At 45.6% G+C, this 20,522-nt stretch overlaps 1 protein-coding gene across 1 annotated transcript in view; it reads right to left on the reverse strand.

Moving 5' to 3' along the window:
* The window catches only part of MEGF9 (multiple EGF like domains 9), a 91,957-nt gene that overhangs the window by 5,210 nt on the left and 66,225 nt on the right, over positions 1-20,522 (reverse strand). Inside the window, exons 3-4 of the mRNA XM_048513450.1 lie at positions 2,776-2,915; positions 364-507 (exon numbers count right to left, since the gene is read on the reverse strand). Of these exons, the coding sequence (XP_048369407.1) occupies positions 364-507; positions 2,776-2,915 (284 nt within the window). The remainder of the gene's footprint in view (positions 1-363; positions 508-2,775; positions 2,916-20,522) is intronic.

The following is a 20,522-nucleotide window of genomic DNA, read 5'->3' on the forward strand; positions in this document are numbered from 1 at the left end:
TTTGAATTGAACCTGGAAACAAACTAGGAGCCGGGGCTGTCGATAGTAGATATATTCATTCTGGCAACCCTGCTCATAGACAGGCCGCTGTATTTTGCACAACTTCACATTTCTGAACGGACTTCCCAAGGCATTTGGGTGTCGTTGCTGGAAGATACTGACGGATTTATCTTCGACATCACTAATCCTTTCTATGTTTGTTTGTGCTACTGGCCATCGTAGCACTCTGCATGGGTCAATAAAACTGGCGGAGCACAGGATCAAATGTGTTTGCGCACACAGTTAAGCAAAGATCCAGGGTGTTAAATTGTCCGCGAGGCTAGTTTTCTTGATCAAACGCTAATACTTAGAGAACGGTCTTACTTATTCTACAGCTGCCAGTAGAAAACACCGTGGAGCAGGGACACCGGAGACACTCGTGGTGATGTAAGATATTTCTGTAAGACTGGTCTGTACATTTTTCACAATAAGGTCCTTCGGTGTTTCCTTGACATTTCAGACAGATGCCTACAAACAAAACCAGAAATGGAAAAGTTCATAGTGGCTGGTGAAATAACAATGCTTCTCATTTACATTATGATGGAGTCTCCCCCTCACCATTGCTTCCAAAACAGGTAGCCAAACACATTTATTTTGATTAGGTTAAGGTCCAAAGTAGCTTATTGATCCAATCCAATGCAAATTTTGATCCAAAATGCCAAAGCAATTTTGTCCAGTGCCCTGGGCTTTTGGGGGGGTAGGGGAGGATATAAATGAGCTAGATCAGGGGTCTGCAATCTGCGGCTCTCCAGATGTTCATGGACTACAAATCCCATCAGCCTCTGCCAGCATGGCCAATTGGCTGCTGTTGTTTTTTAAGAAGAGTAAAACTCAAGGCAAATAAGGCAAATAAGACAGGGAATAGTGAACACAAATGGGTGTAAAAAAACCCAGGCTCATTCCGCACATGCAGAATAATGCACTTTCAAACTGCTTTCAGTGCTCTTTGAAGCCGTGCGGAATGGCAAAATCCACTTGCAAACAGTTGTGAAAGTGGGTTGAAAACGCATTATTTTGCGTGTGCGGAAGGGGCCCCAGAGAACAGCCGGATTCCCCATTCTCTCTTTCCTGCTGAAGGAGGGACTGGACGGCAGCTATGGAGACCGGCTTGTGAAGAGTGTTTCTCCCTGTCCCCGTTTCCCCTTTTCTGCTAAGCTGCTGAATGGCTGCTCATGGGTGGAATTCAAGACTCTGCTGCCAAGCCTGGTCCCTCTAAAGTGACATGGCATGCATCCATTCTCCTAATGGGATTTTTGTCAGTTAGGAATGTGCTTCCGTGGGGGGTGGGGGGGATGCAACATGAAGCCAACAGGTCCTTGCATTTCCAACCACCGCCTTTCTAGGACAATGCGTCCTCACGCATGCACACGGATGATTTCTCCCTACGCACAGATTCAAACGATTGCATAGGCATCCAAGACCACCATGCTGGAAGGCAAAAACTCTCACAAGTTAAGTTTCCTTTTGCATATCCTCCATTAAAAAACAATAACAAAAATATGCTTCGGGCAGCCATTAGAGGGCGCTCAACATCTATCAAATAATTTCCCGACCACCACGCGTATAATATGCAAATAAATATTTACATCTCCTATTTATTTTACTGTGTGCAAATAGCACCAGTCGTGAAAGAAATGGCACCCACTGGCCAGGTATACTTGCTTCAAGTGTTACAGAATGTGCTTCTCTCTGCAGAAAATGCCACGGTTGTTAAAAATTGTAGGCACTCAGCTAGTTTTGTAGTAAGTCACCAGTTGAGGCTCTGGGATCTGTTAATTAGTACGTCCTGCCTGAGCCAAAGATGTATAGATCTCTAGAGGTGATTCAGAGCATTTAAAATGTATATGTATTTAATCTATCTATCTATTTATTTATTCAGCTTACAGGCCGCTCTTTGTGTTCAAGGGTGGTTCACATTGGTCAAGCCCCAATATTGAAAGCATAATTTCTACACAACGCAATATCCAGGTGCATCGGTCACTTCCAGATCAACCAGAAGGGGAATAATTAATATGATATAACAATAAGCCATAGAATGCAGTTAAATGAAAGAGAACGAAGAAGGGAGGCCAGTCATTTGAATATTATTGTAGCCCACAGCCATAGCCCTGGCAAAACAGTTCCACCTTAACAGGGCCTGCAGAACTGTAATAAGTCCTGCAAAATTGTAATTTGGGGTCCATTTTTTTCCTTTTCTTTTTTTGCCATCAAGGCACAGCTAATTCACAGTGACTCTGTAGGGCTGTCAAGGCAAGAGACATCTGGAGGTGGTTTGTCATTGCCTGTCTCTGCCTAATGACCAGGTCTCCCATCCAAGTACTAACCAGGGCCAATCCTGCTTAGCTACCAGTCAGGGATGGCCAACCTATGGCACTCCAGATGTTCATGGACTACAATTCCCATCATCCCCTCCCAGCATGGCTAATTGGCCATGGGAACTGTAGTTCATGTAGATATAACAATAAGCCATAGAATGTAGATATAACTGTAGATATAATGTAGATATAACTGTAGATATAACTGTAGATTCATGAACTGTAGTTCATGAACATCTGGAGTGCCATAGGTTGGCCACCCTTGCAGGCTATCCAGGTCAGACTTATCAACTTTTGCATACACTTTTATCAGATGCTGACTAATAAAATAATGATCCACAAAGACTCCCCTGAGAGGAGAAACCCCCTTTCGTATCCTTCCATCGGCTTATTCCGCCCGCCCCAACAGCCCTTGATTTACCTGTCTCACGATCACAGTTCTTGGAATGGTTATTGCACCAACACGGTTCGCAAATGCTTTTGTTGAACTTGGAGTACCCTTCTTGACATTCGGCACATTTTGGACCCGTTGCCCCAGCTTTACACAGACATCTTCCAGAGCTGCATAGAGAGAGATGAGAAAGGGGCAGAGATGGATTGTGAACACATTAGCCTCTGTGGAGCAGTCTTATTGGAATGAGGGGAAATCGGCAAGAAGGGATCTGGAGCAAGCACAGGCAGCGCAACATAACCTGCTCTGACCAGATTACAGGTCTTTGAAAGCCTGCTATGGAATAACTGGGGATTGAATCCTGAGAATTTCTACATAGTAAGCACCCATTCTATCACTGTGTTGTAGGTCAACCCCTCACGCAAGATCTGACTGGTGTAGCCCAGGATCCCTCACAGTATCCTCAGAGATCCAGAGACGCCGTTTCCAACTTGTGTGCACTGTATATAAACACATGAAGCCACCCTAAACTTCATCCGGCCCTTGGTCTCTCAAGATCAGCACTGCCTGCTATGACTGCTGCGGATCTCTACGACCTTTCACATCACCTTTGTCTGGAGATACTGGGTACTGAATGTAGGACTCACTGTAAACAGTGCGGATACAGAACAGCAGAACTGTGACCTACTGAACCTGCAGGACACTTAAGCAGATGTACTTTTAACAAATACTAGATCAAGTCTAGTGATAAGATTAAAGGCAGCATCAATCAAAGGCCCCTTCCGCACACGCAAAATAATGTGTTTTCAAACCACTTTCACAACTGTTTGCAAGTGGATTTTGCTATTCCGCACAGCTTTAAAGAGCACTGAAAGCAGTTTGAAAGGGCATTATTCTGCATGTGCGGAATGAGCCAAAGGTAGTATCAAGGTTCTGATGTCAAATGCAGCACAAAATAACTGAAATAATTGATTTTAATTTTTCTGGGGAAATAGAAAAAATGTTAGGAGATCATTCCATACATCATAATTGCTAGGATGACATTTAGTCGGTGGTTTAAAATAACGAGGTAAAAAGCACTTGGCTAAAAACTGTGCTCCTCAACCAAATATAAGTCAAAGGAATTGTACTGACCAAGAGAATGCATCAGCTGTAACTCTGTTGAGTTACAGTTTTTACCTGCAAAGCCATCTTCCAGTACCATCCAAGAGGAGGCATCCTTGTTGCTCACACATAGGAGAGAATGCCTCTTCTCAGGTGAAGCCGCAAGAAGAACCTTAAAGACTGTGATCTAAGGCAGATTCCTCATGGCCCAAAAACAGCAGTGTGAAAACAGTGTTAAACCCTTTTACACCCTTTTAAACCATTTTACACCGTTTTCACACCACTGTTTTTGGCCCATACGGAATCTGCCTAAGTCAGCTTCAGTTGCATGCTGTACACAAGAGTGCTACAAAATCCTTTTTTTGATTTTGCTGGAACAAATTAACATGGAGCCGCTCTAGAATTCTTCTCTGATGCCCCCTGCAATATCTGGGTGCGTCATCCAAACACAGAGTGCCTTTTAATTTCAATTCAATTTCAGTTAGCCTTTAATGGCATACAGAACATACAATATAAATACAGTTAAAATTACTAGATAAAACTTCACACTGGATCATAAGTTCAGTTCGCAAACCTCAGCCAGAAACTTTGCCACTGCGAGACAACAGTCAAGGTCTTTACAGTTTAAGAGCATATTTACTTTATCAAGCTCTGTCAGGGATTTCATAGAGTCAATGATTTGTAATAGTAAGCTGGATCTTGGATTCTGGTAAAGTGGGCAGTGGAGGAGAATGTGCGCAATGGAATCCAACTGCCCTGGACTGCAGGGGCAAAGCCTCTTATCGTTTGGTAGACCCTTGAGTCTTCCTCTATGGAGCAGGGATGGCATAATGTTAAATCTAGCCAGCATGTAGGCTCTCCTATATATAGGGCTGGTAAGCGCTGCAATATAGTAGGCTGGGTTTCCCTGCACAAATGGAATTGCCACGTTCATTGGCGAGCAGGATTTGTTGGCCAAGCTCTGCAGTTGTTGAGCCTTTTAATTTAAAACTATTGTTTAATATTCTTATGTATACAGAGGCTGCCCCTGGAAATGATGACCTGTAAGCTTTGACGGGCACAAAAACCACAGCTTGTTACAGGCCACAAGCTGGTGCAAGTACGTGACAACTCGGCAGCCATAAACCTCTGCACTTTCTTATTGATTGACTTAATTTTTACCCCGCCCTTTCCCAAATGAAGTAGGCTGCCAAGAGGCATAATATACAATTAAGGCGGATACTGCTCAAGAATATAGATTGAAACATTTAGCATCATTAAAATTAAATTCCGGATGAGGCCTCTATAATAGTAATAGCAGGGAGAAATAATTAAGGGAGGGGCAAGAAAAGAAAGAGAACAGGAAGAGGGAAGAAGAGAAAGAACAAAGGGAAGGGAAGGGCAGGGAGGTCACGGTCCTCAACTATAGTCCTGGTGGAACATCTCAATCTTAAAGGCCCTCAGGAATGAGCCAGGTCCATGAAGGCCTGGATCTCCTTTGATAGAGAGTTCCACCAGACCAAAGCTCAGAAGTCTCCACCTGTGGTCGAGAACAACAGGACACTTTGGGGGCCTGGGACCACCAGTAAATCTGCCTAAGGTATGGTGACCAGACGTCCCGCTTTTGGTGGGACAGTCCCACTTTTAAACAATTTGTCCCGCTTTTAAACAATTTGTCCCCCATCCCAATTTTTGGAAGGCTGCGCCCCAGAAGGCAGTGTGGCAGCCTCCTGCGCACACGGCCGCAGGAGTGTACTGCCTTCTGGGGCACCGCAGGGCAGGACAGGGAGCGCCCCAAAAGGCAGTGTGACAGGGCGGGAAATGGGAGCGCCCCAGAAGGCAGTGTGCTCCTGTGGCTACGTGCACGCGCTCGGGTCCCGGTTTACAAAGGTGACAATCTGGTCACCTTAAGCCTAAGGCCCCCTCCTGACTATTCCATTTGATAATACCCTCACAATAGAACTGGATCAAGCCAGGCACTGTTTGCAGACCCTTCACTGCATAAACAATATGATACCAACCAGAAACAAAATCTAGAATTATCATGTAAACATTCAATCATATCCCATTAAACCTTCTGTTCAATTAGTTGTTTCTTTTTTTAAAAAAAAAAGTATTTAAATGTTCCCACTTTTTTAACTACACGGGTGCACTTCTTATATGAAACGTTTTATTGTTTTTCCATCCATAAGAAACCTCTAAAGCCGCCATTGAAGTCAGTCAGCTTTAAATATTAAACTTTGAGCAGCAGTCGAGCCCCCAGTATTTTAAGGCTTAATTCTCACTGGATTGGACCTCTTGCTTTTAAACATCCCAGCCAAGAGATAGCGGGAAAGGAAGCAAGATAACTTTTTGAAAAGGAGACCGGGTGCTGGAAAGTTCAAATGTGATGCTTCTCTGGCAGGAAGTCCAACAGGACACAGGTGGCTCAAAGCCAAGGCCGGGGTATATACAAGAATTAAATCTTTCAGCAAGAGATTTTTTTTCCCTTTTGCCTCTGGTCAATGCACGTATAGAATGAAGCTCTTTACAACATCCTCATTCACAGCTCCTATATAATCAAGCCACTCTGCCAGGAAAAGGTCAACAGTCTAAATGTGTGTAAACCACACATGCACACTCACGGTCCTGTTAAAAGGGTGATTCTTTTTTTTTTAACCACCCCCCCCCCCCTGCAAAAAATGCTGACAGCATCATGGTTCCGGACTGCGCTGTTCTTTCAATGACAAGCCTGAGCCAGCAACTTCCTTTCATTTTTTAAAAATGACCTTCCTTACCCAATTGCATATATTCACCATTATTATTGCATCTCATTCAGATCTTTATTGGCAGACAAGAAAATGTGGCTCTTATTTGATATTATTAAAGGCTCCCTCCCCCAGAGAACTGAAAATCTGCTAGGTAGTAGTAGTAGTAGTAGAAGGAGGAGGAGGAGGAGGAGGAGGAGGAGATTAAGAAGAAAAAGAAGAAGAGTTGGATTTATATCCCCCTTTCTCTCCTGTAAGGAGATTCAAAGTGGGTTACAAACTCCTTTCCCTTCCCCACTCAAAACAAACACCCTGTGAGGTGGGTGGGGCTGAGAGAGCTCTGAAGAACTGTGACTAGCCCAAGGTCACCCAGCTGGCGTGTGTGGGAGTGCACAGGCTACTCTGAATTCCCTAAATAAGCCTCCACAGTTCAAGCGGCAGAGCGGAGAATCAAACCTGGTTCATCCAGATTAGAGTACACCTGCTCTTAACCACTGCGCCACTGCTGCTCTTGCACACTGCCACTCCATATCCAAGCCTTCAGCTGTCAAGAAGTTGCTTGTTTCAGTCTTATGGACAAGCAGTGGGATCAGCTTCAGCAAGTGACCAGATTTGAGAGATTTGAAGAAATTTGGAAGCCATTTAAACAATATTATAAATTGGGTGCTGTGTGGTTTCCGGGCTGTATGGCCGTGTTCTAGCAGCATTCTCTCCTGACGTTTTGCCTGCATCTGTGGCTGGCATCTTCAGAGGATCTGAAGTCTTCGACAATACAATATTATAAATTATAGTATTTGTTTAAGAATTAGGAAATGGAATGTTTAGAGTTATAGGGACAGGAGTAATAACTTCTGAGAAAAAGTTTTCTTTTTTTTCCGCCATGCGACTCCATGTTTTACTTTTTAGAGAGAATGGAACTATAATGAGTAAAATGTAGATGAAAGTCTAGTTTATTATATGTATAAATGGAGAGAAATATGTAAACGTGGAGGAGGAAGATTCTTTTTTTACTTATCTAAAATAGTACAGAAGGTAATAAACAAAGAGAAAGGAGAAGTATATTTTTTTCTTTTTTGAAGTTAACTAATTTATTGAATGAAATATGTTTTGTATTGATTACTGAAATGTATATAAATTGTCTGTTTATTTTTAAAATTGTATTTGAAATTCTTAATAAATTACTTTTTTAAAAAGTCTACAGGCTTTCAAAGCATAAAACATTTTAATTGCGTGGCAGCTTCACAGGGGCAGGAAAGCACCAGGGCACAGGTGTCAAACTCACGGCCCTCCAGATGTTATGGACTTCAGTTCCCATCATTTCCCTTTCTCTCCAATGGAAGCCCAAAGCGGCTTACATTGTGCTCTTTCCTTCCATTTTATCCTCACAACAACCCTGCAGGTTGGGTTGAGAGTGTGTGACTGGCCTGAGGTAACCCAGCAAGCTTCAATCCCAGAGCCGGAATTCAAACCTGCGTTTCCCGGATCCTAGTCCAACACTTTAACCACTACACCATGTTAGCCACAGTCTTTGAGGAGCCAAAGTCGTTGAGGAATTCCACAGGCATTAGAATGAACTGGGTTCTTTTCACTTGCCCAAAGAGAAAATCTGGCCTGTCAGATGCAACTAGGGCTGATTCTGCACAGGCCAAAAATAGCGGCGTGAAAACGGTATAAATCCTTTTACACGGTTTTAAACCCTTTTACACCATTTTCACACCGTTTTCACACTGCTGTTTTTGGCCCATGCGGAATCAGCCTAGGCTCCAGAGCATTGTTGAAGGGCGCATGGCAGAACAGAGGCATACCGGGGGGAAATGGTGCTCGGAGATATCCGTTCCACGGGCGCCCCCCCCCCACTATGCCTGGGGTGGGGCACACAGCAGGACCCACCCCTTAGCCCTGTCCCTCAGAGTTGGTAGCCGGCAGTCCTTTCTGCAACTGGAAGGCTCTGTGCTGGGGCCTTTGCTTTTATAAGCTTGGGGGGTGGGGCCACACCCCCAAAGGGGCAGAGGGGAGGGCAGAGGGGAATGCTGGCTGCCAGCTCAGAGCCGGCAGCCTGGAGGGGGTGAGTCTTGGGGGAGCTGGCAGCTGGGAGAGGGGCAAGGCTTGGGAGGGTCCTTTGGCTTCCTTGGTCCTGCCCATGTCGATGTCGAGGGTGCCAGAAGATGACAAGGCAGCAGGACTTCCTGCTGCCTTGACGTCTTCCTGGTCACGTGGGGGGCCAATTTTGCACCGCCCCCCGTGATCAGATCAGTGACGCCCAGGGACAGAGGGTACCCCCTGTCCCTAGGCAAATACGCCACTGTGGCAGAACAGTCTTGGTGAAGCTAAGCAAGTTAATGTCTGGGTAGTGCCCGGATAGGCTATCTCCTAAGGGAGACTATCTTAAATTCTTGCATAATGAAAGAAAATTAGGATTATCAACAATCAAACTAACTAGTCTGAGCATTAGTGTAAACTCACCAACTCTTTCAGTAACTGCCGCTCTTTGCTCTGTTATGAAACAGGACAGCCTATTGATAAACATTTCACAATGAATCATTCTCGGCCAATCTCTCGACTACTTTAAACTGCAACTTGACATGAACGGACCATAATAGTATAAAGAGCCCACTTGATAACCTCTTTGTTTTCAGTTCTATAATTTCAGTTATTATTGGAAGGTGAGAAGTTGTAACTCTATACCCTGAGAGGTTTTAAAAATGTATTTTAAAAGGTATGTTGTTGCTTGGCTGTACTGAGAAAGAAAAAGATATTTTTCCCCCCAAAAAAGGATTTTCAAAACCACTCGCTAAGACTAATGCCTGAAACCGAATTCATTTTTTGCCTCCCTCTGGCCTCGCAGAACGGTTCAGCAAGCCCACAGAGAACTTATTGTACAAGACGATCCCAGAGGGAAATATCACCATCTACATTCACCAAGCCTCAATTGAGCCCTAATGGAAACATCATAACCTATGTGTTGGTTTTCAGGGCAATTAATCCAGACATCGGGAGAGAGGGAAACCAAGAGGCAGAAAGGCCTATTAGCAAAATGGTTCCATTTCATCACTTTGCTCCCTGGATCCATCTTGGCAATTTGAAACCATCTGAATTTCATCACACCCGACGTATTCAGAGGAAGCCCCCCCCCCCCCCGGAGCCCCAACATTATGCAATCCCAGCAAAGCTCCTTTTGTGGTGGGGGGGTCAAGAGGAAGGGAAGAAGGGCAGCTTTATTCCCAGAAAACACTCGGGCATTGTGCATAAAACATTCCTCGCTTTATGCCTCAGAATGGAATCCAGCTGCACGAAATCAGTCGAGGGAGCTGAAACGCTCAAGAGCTTTGAGGAGGCGTTTTGTAAAATGTCAAAAGGCACAAGCGTCTGGCCAGCATTACAGCCTCCGCCACATCAGCCTGCCAGCGTGGACCATTCTGGGCCCCTGAGCCAAAAGGGGGGCTACCCTGAAATTGCTACGTGGATTATAGGGTGTTTGGTTCATTCCAAAGACTTGTGATCCTGTCACTTCACTCATTTGGAAAACAGGCAGCTCGCAAAAGACAAACAAACATGAAAATGAACAACAGAACTAACATTAGGAAATGTTTCCACGTCCCACATTTTTAGAGGCGTCCACCATTCCATCTTTATTACAGTTCGCAGAACTGGGACAGAGCAAGGGATGCCCAGTTTTTGCTCCAGTTGCTGTTTTGTCTAAACTACAATTCCCATCAGCCTCTATCAGCATGGCCAATTGGCCATGCTGGTAGGGGCTGATGGGAATTGTAGTTCCTGAACATCTGGAGAGCCGCAGGTTCCCTACCCCTGGTCTAAAAGACCCATTAGGAGCCAGGTCCGAAAAGGGAAAGGCTGGAAACAGATCATTCTTTCCCCCGTCAGATTTTCACTTGTAAGATACGGACTTTATATGCCAGTGGTGGCGAACCTATGGCACGGGTGCCAGAAGTGGCACTCAGAGCCCTCTCTGTGGGCACGGGCAAACAGAGTTGCCCCCACCCACCCCCACACACACATCTAGGCTGGCCTGGGCCACTGGGCTCGATTATTAGAATTAAATCTAAGACCTAGTTTTGGGGAAGCAGTGTAGGTAACCCTGTAAAGCGCTGTTAAACCCCACTGATTTTCATGTGAAGAACTAAAGTGCGATCCTTTACCAGGGAGTAAGCTCGGTTGTTGGCAATGGGGCTTGCTCCTGAGTAAACCCTCCAACTACCACCAAGCTTACTCCTGAGTAACACACGCCTCGGAGCCAACCGTTTTTTCTAAACTAAAACCTCAGTATTCAGGTTTAATTGCCGTATTGGCACTTTGCGATAAATAAGCGGGTTTTGGGTTGCAATTTGGGCACTCGGTCTCGAAAAGGTTTGCCATCACTGTTATATGCGGACTGGATGAGAGAAGTTGGAGTTAATGAAGGAAGATGGGAGAGGAGGCTGGAAAGAATGAACCTGCCGCTGCTCAGTTAAGAAATTAAGAAGAATCCAACTCCTTTGGGGGGGGGGAGGGAAAAAGGAGGCAAACTGTACGGTTTGGATAAATGTTAACTGTTATACATGTATGTATTGAAATGGGTCCAACTATACAAATAAAAAATTTTTTTTTAAGATTTTCACTTGTTACAAATAGCTCACAGTATAGCAAAAACACATTATTTCTATTCTGCTGTTCTCTCACCATGATAAGACGAAAACAGCAACTGGAGGACTTGAAAAGAGAAACAAGTAGTATTAAACACGAGCAGACTTAAAAGGTCTTAACATGGTGCCTGACAGAAAACTGGAACTAGGCAACATCGAGGAAGATTTCAGAAGTTGAGCACCACCACTAAGAAGGCCGTGCCGCCAGTTGCAGCCTCTCCAATCTCCAAAAATGAGAGTACTGAGTGAAGATCTGGAAATAAAGATGGGGAATCCTGGGGGGGGGGGGACAGATTTTCTCTGTGTTGAATTTTTTTTCAACTTTTCCAATGAAAGATTCAAGGAAGCATTAAAGAACCCCCTATTTTCTCTTTTAGAAGAAGCAAAATGCTTCTTACAAGATTTTCACACTCAAAATTTATAGCATGAAAAGGTCTCAGGCCTTTTTCAAATAGAAAAGTTGGGAACTTTGGGGAGCACTGAAAAAAATACTTGAATATCGGAGACACTTTATTCTCTTATATCAGAGACATTGTATTGGAGACAGGGATATAGCTGAGTTCTAAAGTTAGGGGGAGCGACCACATTAAAAAGTGCCATGATGTGGTGCAGAGGGAGGTCTGGGCTCAGGCCCAAAAGGGGTATGAGCGATGCATAAAGGAGGAAAAGAACCTTCCCAAGCTACAAAACAGATAGGAAAGGAGCACCAGGAGGTCTGAAGAGCAATACATTTCCCCCTTCTATCACTCATGTTTGGGGGCGGGGGGGAGAGCAGGTAATAGTGAAGAAGAAGAAGAAGAAGAAGAAGAAGAAGAAGAAGAAGAAGAAGAAGAAGAAGAAGAAGAAGAAGAAGAAGAAGAAGAAGAAGAAGAAGAAGAAGAAGAAGAAGAAGAAGAAGAAGAAGAAGAAGAAGGAGAAGGAGAAGGAGAAGGAGAAGGAGAAGAAGGACGAGGAGGACGAGGACGAGGACGAGGACGAGGACGAGGAGGACGAGGACGATTTATATCCTCCCTTTCTCTCTTGTAAGAAGACTCAAAGGGTCTTCTTTCCCTTCCCCCTCACAAGAAACTCCTTTCCCTCCCCCCCCCAACAAACACCCTGTGAGGTAGGTGGAGCTGAGAGAGCTCCGAAGAACTCTGACTAGCCCAAGGTCACTCAGCTGGCGTGTGTTGGAGTATACAGGCTATTCTGAATTCACCAGATAAGCCTCCACAGCTCAAGCGGCTGCGGAGCGGGGAATCAAACCTGGTTCCTCCAGATCAGAGTACACTTGCTCTTAACCACTACGCCACGGCTGCCCCCCGAGGAAGTACCAGGTCTAACTGACACATGGAGCGATGTCACATCATGATGTTCACTAGGCAGACTCTGTTTACAAGGTGGTTTGCCATTGCCTTCCCCAGTCATCTACACTTTACCCTGCGGAAGGGGGGTACTCATTTTACTGACCTCGGAAGGATGGAAGGCTGAGTCAACCTTTCAGGGAAACTGCAGTACCTTTACTCAGCCCAACTATTTCAGAGGTACTGACTTTATGTACTGACTTCCGTTGAGATCGAACTCAGGGCGTGAGCAGCACTATAGCTTACCACGCTTCTAAAATGAAATAAGCTGTGACACCTACATGCATCTTCTAAGATTTGTGCATTTGGAGGTGGGGGGGAACAACTCCCTTCTTCGTATGCAGATATGATCAGTTCAATCTCTAATTGTCACAGGTGAAGGCTCAGTAATCACCTATTAAAAGAAATTGTACAAGTGATCCAGGACACCTTTCAAGGACCCAGTTCGAATACACTGGTTGCGTCTCCAGATCAACGGACCTGGGAAAGGCTGCCGATTTTGTTGTGTTACAATGCTATTCATGGGGCCTGCAGTACTGGACATGGGTCTCTGCAAACTATCTTGATTAGAAATACAGAATAAAAACAATTAAAAACAATTTACTGGTGGTCCCCGGCCCCTCCGTGATGCGGCTGGCCTCCACGCAGGCCAGGGCTTTTACTGCCCTGGCCCCGGCCTGGTGGAACACTCTCCCTCCAGCTGTCCGGGCCCTGCGGGATCTCAGTGAATTCCGCAGGGCCTGTAAGACCGAGTTGTTCTGCCGAGCCTTTGGAGCAACCAGCCGCTGAGTATGGCACCCCTGCTCGATTACATCAAGATTATCCTCCTATGGAGAGTCCGGTTGCTCCCTAGAGGAGGGTTTTAAAGGATTCACCGGGTACCTTTTATTATGATATCACCGCTGTTATAATGAAATTTAGGGTGTTTTACTGTTGGAGTTTTTATGGGCTGCTGTTGTTATGGTTTGCCCCCTAACTTGTTTGCATTAATTTTGTTGTATACCGCCTGGAGCCCCTCAGGGATAGGGCGGTATAAAAATCGAAATAATAAATAAATATAAATATAAATATAAATATATATAAATAAATAAATAAATAAAGCACATAGTTAAAGCAAGTCACGTGCCCTGACTCTTCAAAACGGGATAGAGGTTCCAAGCTGAAATAGATGGACTTAAAAAAAAAAGTCAAATGACCTATGAGTGTATGTCTGCTTATTTGAGACAGCAAGCATTGATTTAGCCCCAGGAGAAAACAGGCTAAACAACAAAAATTGATTCTTTAAAAAAAATTAAATTGGAGTAAAATCAGTTATGTGAACTGTCTCTTTAAAAAACAGCCTCTAGATGAACCATTTTTTTCAGTGTGGATGTTGCTGTGGCGGGTAGAAGGCTGTAAGGGGGCTTTTTTCTCTGCCCCCCTTCTGTCGTGCCACTGATCAGATTATAACTCGCATGTGTACAATGAAACCCACAACAGAAATGTTCAGTTTTGCAACTGCTCGCCTCGTGGTGAAGCCGCTGTAACGGCGCAGCGCAAAAGACAAGGGATCCATGTGATTAAGAAGTTATCGCGCTATTTTCCTAACGTGGCTAAAGGCAAGCCAAATATTCACCCATGGCCATGTTTATTAGTATATAGCCAGTGGAGGGATTCAAATAATTTAGCAACTGGTCGTTTACTATTTTTAACAACACCATGGATCAGCAGTGGCGTAGGAGGTTAAGAGCTCATGTATCTAATCTGGAGGAACCGGGTTTGATTCCCCGCTCTGCCACCAGAGCTGTGGAGGCTTATCTGGGGAATTCAGATTAGCCTGTACACTCCAACAAACGCCAGCTGGGTGACCTTGGGCTAGTCACAGCTTCTTGGAGCTCTCTCAGCCCCATCTACCTCACAGGGTGTTTGTTGTGAGGGGGGAAGGGCAAGGAGATTGGAAGCCCTTTGAGTCTCCTGCAGGAGAGAAAGGGGGGATATAAATCCAAACTCTTCTTCTTCTTCAAACCGGCTCTGCCAAAGTGGTGCGAACCGGCTGAATCCCACCGCTGTATATAGCCCTTGACAGTAAATAGTATATCTTGCTGCATTTATGAAAGCTTTACAGAGGTTATGAAGCGCTGCTATACAGAAGCAGAACTTTTCAGACAGCAGACAGTAGCTATTATATCCTGAAGACCCAGGAGAGGCTCCAAGAAATATATGGAAATAAACCAAGGGAAGGGGCCATTATTTCATTGCACATTCTAAATCCAGTGGTGGCGAACCTATGGCACGGGTGCCAGAGGTGGCACTCAGAGCCCTTTCTGTGGGCACGCATGCACAGAGTTCGTCATGTGGGGGGCGGAAAATCACCACCACCACCACCACCCCCCCCAGGCTGGCCTGGGCACGATCCTTTACCTGGGAGTAAGCTCAGTTGCTGGCAATGAGGCTTGCTTCTGAGTAAACTCTCCTAGGGTCCTGATTCACCCATTCGAAGCATTGCACGGTTGCTTCGCCAAGCTTACTCCCGAGTAACACGTGCCTCGGACCCAACTGTTTTTTCTAAATTAAAACCTCAGTATTCAGGTTAAATTGCTGTGTTGGCACTTTGCGATAAATAAGTGGGTTTTGATTTGCAATTTGGGCACTCAGTCTCGAAAAGGTTCGCCATCACTGTATCTTTCCACTGGAACCTCTGAAGGGGTCTGTTTAATTCATAAAGTTTGCATGGTGTACAAGTTAAAGGGTGGGACTAAGATCCAGGAAACGCAAGTTCCAGTCTCTACTCTGTCATGGAAGCTTGCTAGGTGACCTTCAGCCTGTCATACACCCTGAGCCTAACCTACCTCACAGGTAAGCCTCTTTAGGTTGCCCCTGGGGGAAAAGGGGGGGATATAAATATAGTAAATAATTCAAATAAGCTACAGCGAAAAGGCAAGAAAAGAAGTATTTGTGCTGTTCCTACAACACAGTAGGAAAGTATGAGCTACAAAGTGGGAATCCTGATTTAAATCATTTCTTGATTTAAATCATTTCTATACATGGGTCTTTCTTTCCTGGGAGAATTAAATCCCCTTAATTTGGCCCTCCCGGGGACAACTTAAAACATCCTGCAATTATGCTTTATTTACTAATCTGCTAATGATATTTAGGAATGTGCCACAAAGACTGATGAATAAGACTGATGATATTTGCCAGCGTATGGCAAATATCAGAAGACTACAGATGAAGATCCACCATTCGCTACTTGTGGCAGATTTAATAAGCAAGAAAAGGCTAAAAGATTGTGCCCATGTAACGATGGCTCAGTTGAATCTCTGGCCCACCAATTACTTCACTGTCTCAGATTCATGGAAATCAGATCCAAGTATGTGAATCTTACTCCTTTACATTTACCCGATCTCCCTGATTTAATGAGATTACACTACTTGTTGGACAACCCTGATCCTTCTCTCTGTATGATAGTGGCAGACTTTCTCCTGGAAATTACTAAAAGCCAGTAGATTTCCTTCGACCAAACATTTACTTCCTGTATTGTATATGCTTTTTAATCCGTTTTTTATTATTGTTGTACTGTTGTCTATGCCAATAAAGGCTTGCTCTCATTCACTACTTGGAATAGCAGTCAACGGTATAACTGCCAGAGCCAAGGTGAGATGAAACCTTCAGAGGAAGTCCCTGATACCCCAAGGACCAAGCCAGGTCAGGCTCTCCCCCCGCTGCCAGAGGAAAGCCCTCAGCCATGTGGAGGCTCTATTCAGAGAGCTGGTGGGACATGGGGAACCCAGAGCACCCTAGCCAAATCCATCCGCCTCCACAACATGAAGAACAAAGAAGGTGACAAACTTGAGCCCAAGGCCAGATGTGTGTGTGGTGTGGGGTGTACCTGAGCATCCCATCACCAAAGTTCTACTCAAAAGAAGGGACTTGAGCTCAGGACTCCACCCAAGTCAAAAGGAAGGATGGAGCAACTAGCCCAGCCATTCTCAACCAGGGATCCGTGGTACCCTGGGGTGCTGTGAGCATGTCCCAGGGGTACCGCGGCAACACTACCGCCCCGCCCCCATTTTTGTGGTGTCTCCCACCAGTGCCAGCAAGGACATGGAGATGGCCCATGGGGTAGGGCCTGCCACAAGGTCAGCAGCTTCCCTTCACCCTGGGAGGGGAAGGTGGGGGGTGTGGCAAGCAGGGGCAATGGGAGGGGAAGTTGGAGGGTGGCGGCAGGGGTACCGTGAGATATGAAGAGTGAGGTCAAGGGTACCCTGACCTCGAAAAGGTTGGGAAACACTGAACTAGCCCCTATCTCTAAAGATTCCTCAGTTGCAGTCGGAAATTGGCAGGTATATTTCTCTGAGTCTGGGTTTGATTTTCTGTTTGGACAGCTCCACAGCTGATCTGGTGGTGTCTCTCCTTTGCCTCCCTTGGACAGCTCCCTACACAACCACCAGCCAGGGATCCACCTCCCTCCCACAGAATATCTTTAATTTAAATTGCAAAAACGCCTTCTAGTTGTTTTTTTTACAACCAAGAGCTACCACAGAAGAAATAAATGCAGACAGACACCAGATGGGACACAGTTTTGAGAAACACAGGGTGGGATAAAGGGGTGGCACTCAGCGAGCAGCCAATGAGAGAAGGGACTTACAAATTCGTGCCTGTTTTAATCTGTGAAATGTCAAAGAGTGAGCAAACCTGTTGGGACTCTGGGTTTTTACAAAAAGAAAAAGAGCAGAGAATCTTTGATGAAGCATTATAAACCTGGAGAAGGCAGGGCATTGCTGAAAAAGGAAAAGATCTGGGGACTAGAAAGACAAACTTCGAAAAACAAAAGGGGGTTCTGACCCATACGTTTAACATTAATTCAGTTGCCAACCTTAAAAGAAAACTGTTTCATGGCTGCTTTAAAAAGAAAGATACAAATTGGTTTTTGAAGAGGACTGCGTGGGTGTCTTCCTGCAAATGCTAGAACAAAATGCTAGAACAAAGCAAATGCTGCAAATACCACAGCCGCTGATATGGGGCCCCCTTGTCGCTCTTGTCGCCCCCTTGTCGCTCTTCATTGCTCCGTGTTTCGGTGCAGTTATATCAGGGCTCCTTTTATTGAGGAGCCCCACCGCCCTCCCCCCCCTTTTCCTCTGGGGTAGGTTTTAAATTGGGGTTGGACGCCTCTATCTGTTTATTTATGTATTACTGTTTCGCTGTTTTTATGAGTTTTAAGTCATTTTATGGGATGGAGCCTATATATTTATATTTTGTACGATTGCTCCTGTTTGATGCTTAGACAATGTTGTTTACCGCCCGGAGCCCTTCGGGGATCGGGCGGTATATAAATCTAAGAAATAAATAAATAAATAAATAAATAAATGCATGCTAGAACAAAGCAAAAAGAGTCAAGATGAGAAAAAGCATTGAACTCTATAACTTTTATTATTATTATTATTATTATTATTATTATTATTATTATTATTATTATTATTATTATTATTATTATTATTATTATTATTATTATTATTATTATTATTGACTTTTATACCGCCCACCCCCGGAGGATTTAAGATACAACACAAAAGTGGTGTCCCACTCCAAAAAATATACACTCCAAAAAAATACACGCATACCCCACCCTCTTTCGACAATCTGATTTTTCATTCCTTTAACGGCCTTTGATTATGTCAGCAGCAGACCCCATTCATAGAGACAGCCTGTCAGGTCAATGTTCAATTCAAAGATCAGCCTGACGCTGCAGGAAGGAATTCTGTTTCTACTCTCCACATTCCCCACCAGAGACTTCATTAATAATTAGCCCACTGGGCGGGTGTGTGTGGCAGATATTTGGTTGAGAGCGGGCGGGCAGCAGAAATGTTTTTTTTTTATATCTTTTCTAAGGCAATATGCACCAAACCTCCTACAGTGCCTGGGGTAAAGCTTCAATGCTTGACACAGGCCACAGCTACGTCAGCACTAGAGACGTGACTGAATTGCCGGCATCGCGCTTGGAAAATCCCAGTTTCTGACATAAGTTCTCCAAGTCTGCAAAGAAGCTGCCGTTCTTTTTGCCCCACGACTATACTAACAACACTTGACAGCGTGATTATTGTTGAAAATGAGGCCTGTTTGACATCCACTGCATACATCTTGATGCAATAGACTGGATTGTAAGGTTTAGGCAAACAGGTTATTCTCTTTGAGAAGGCTCCCCCACTTATAACAGCACCATGTAAACAATCAAACATATGTATTGTCGAAGGCTTTCACGGCCGGATTCAACTGGTTGTTGTGGGTTTTCCGGGCTGTGTGGCCATGGTCTGGTAAATCTTGTTCCTAACATTTTGCTTGCATCTATGGCTGGCATCTTCAGAGGTGTATCACAGAGGGAAGTCTGTTACACACTGTGTCCAGAGGACACAGTGGCAAAAGCTTTGCTCCAAAAATAATACAAGTACAGAGTTCACTATTAGAGGACAAAGTGAAGCCCCTGACAGTTTAGTAAGGGTGTCAGAGAGATTCATGGAGGAGAAGTCCATCCAGTGGTTACCAGCTAGAGTAGCTAGAAGGTGCCTACAGATTCAGAGGCTGTAAACCTCTGAATACCGTTGCTAAGAGACAATGCTGGAGAAGGCCTCGGACTCTCTGTCCTGTTTGTTGTCTCTCTAAAGCAGGGGTGGCTAACCTATGGCACTCCAGATGTTCATGGACTACAATCCCCATCAGCCCCTGTCCGGGCGCGGGCGGGGCTCCGGTGACAGGGACTCTGGCCACCCCTGCGCCCGGACTTGGGCATGCGGGCGAGCGGGAGGAAACTGCGCCAGCCTGTCGAAGGGTCGACGCGACCCCAGGAGAATCATCCAGCCAGGCGATCGGTCGCAGTTTCAATGTGTCCCCGGGAGGAGCAGACAGCCGGGCGCAGCGGGAACGCGTCGGAGGAATGACGGGAAAACCGGGCAAGGGGATGGCAGCGCACAGGGAAACTGCGCAGGGCCATGGACTCGGCCGCGCCCGGGGCACAGCTGAGCCCATTCAGCGTGGCTCAGAGTCACTCCAGCTGGGGAGAGGGAGGCTTTTGAGAGTCGGAAGAGGATTTAAGGAGGGGAACTCCGAGCCTCGGGAGCTGCCGCTGCAGCCGGGTGACAGGAGGGGGATTCTGGGTGACAGTGAAAGGAGCAAAGGCGTGAGGGGGCTGAGCCGGGTGGGGAGGCTAGAAACAGCTCAAGCCGGGAAGCTAGCGGGAGCCCAGTGAGGCAACTGGGCAGGAGTGCCGCAGCTTGGTGGGCAGGGTCCAGCTGACAGTGAGGCGACTGCAGCAGGACCTCGGCTGGCACGCATAGGGTTGGGGAGGGAGAGCTGGGCAAACAGGGTCGGGCTACCTCCAACATCAGGCACCCTGTGGGCAAAAGTATTTCTTGGCCCCTCGGGCCAATTGGAAAAAGACATCTCTGGGGAGGAAAAACCCCAGGAAAGGGAGGGAAGGTACCACAGCCAGAGAGCCCTGCGCGGGGAGGGGAAGCGCCACAGCCCCTGCCAGCACGTCCGGCCATGCTGGCAGGGGCTGATGGGAATTGTAGTCCACAAACATCTGGAGCACCATAGGTTGGTCACCCCTGCTCTAGAGCAACCGGTTGGACACTGTGTGAGACTCAACAGACCACTGGTTTGATCCAGCAGGGATCATCCTATGATAACACTGAAGGACCAACATTCTGAGTCAGCAGAAGGAAGCTTTATAAGTATTCCTGTGAATCTGCCTTGAGAAATGGGTATGAACAGATCTTCTTGCATTTAGCTTTCATATCCAGGGCATTTTGATTCTAGTTCGATTATAATTATTTGGTATGTTTTAAATGCCAATAAAGGTCTTCTGTCTGCCTGTCAGAAGGTGGCTTTATAAGTTTAATTATACACATGAATACACCTATGGCGTGATCTCCCGTTTCCTGTGGGAGAAGCAGCGGAAGCAGCAGAGGGCAGATCCTGTGTTCCTTTTA

The sequence above is a fragment of the Sphaerodactylus townsendi genome, linkage group LG12, assembly GCF_021028975.2.
Source record: "Sphaerodactylus townsendi isolate TG3544 linkage group LG12, MPM_Stown_v2.3, whole genome shotgun sequence".
Classification (NCBI taxonomy): Eukaryota; Metazoa; Chordata; class Lepidosauria; order Squamata; family Sphaerodactylidae; genus Sphaerodactylus; species Sphaerodactylus townsendi.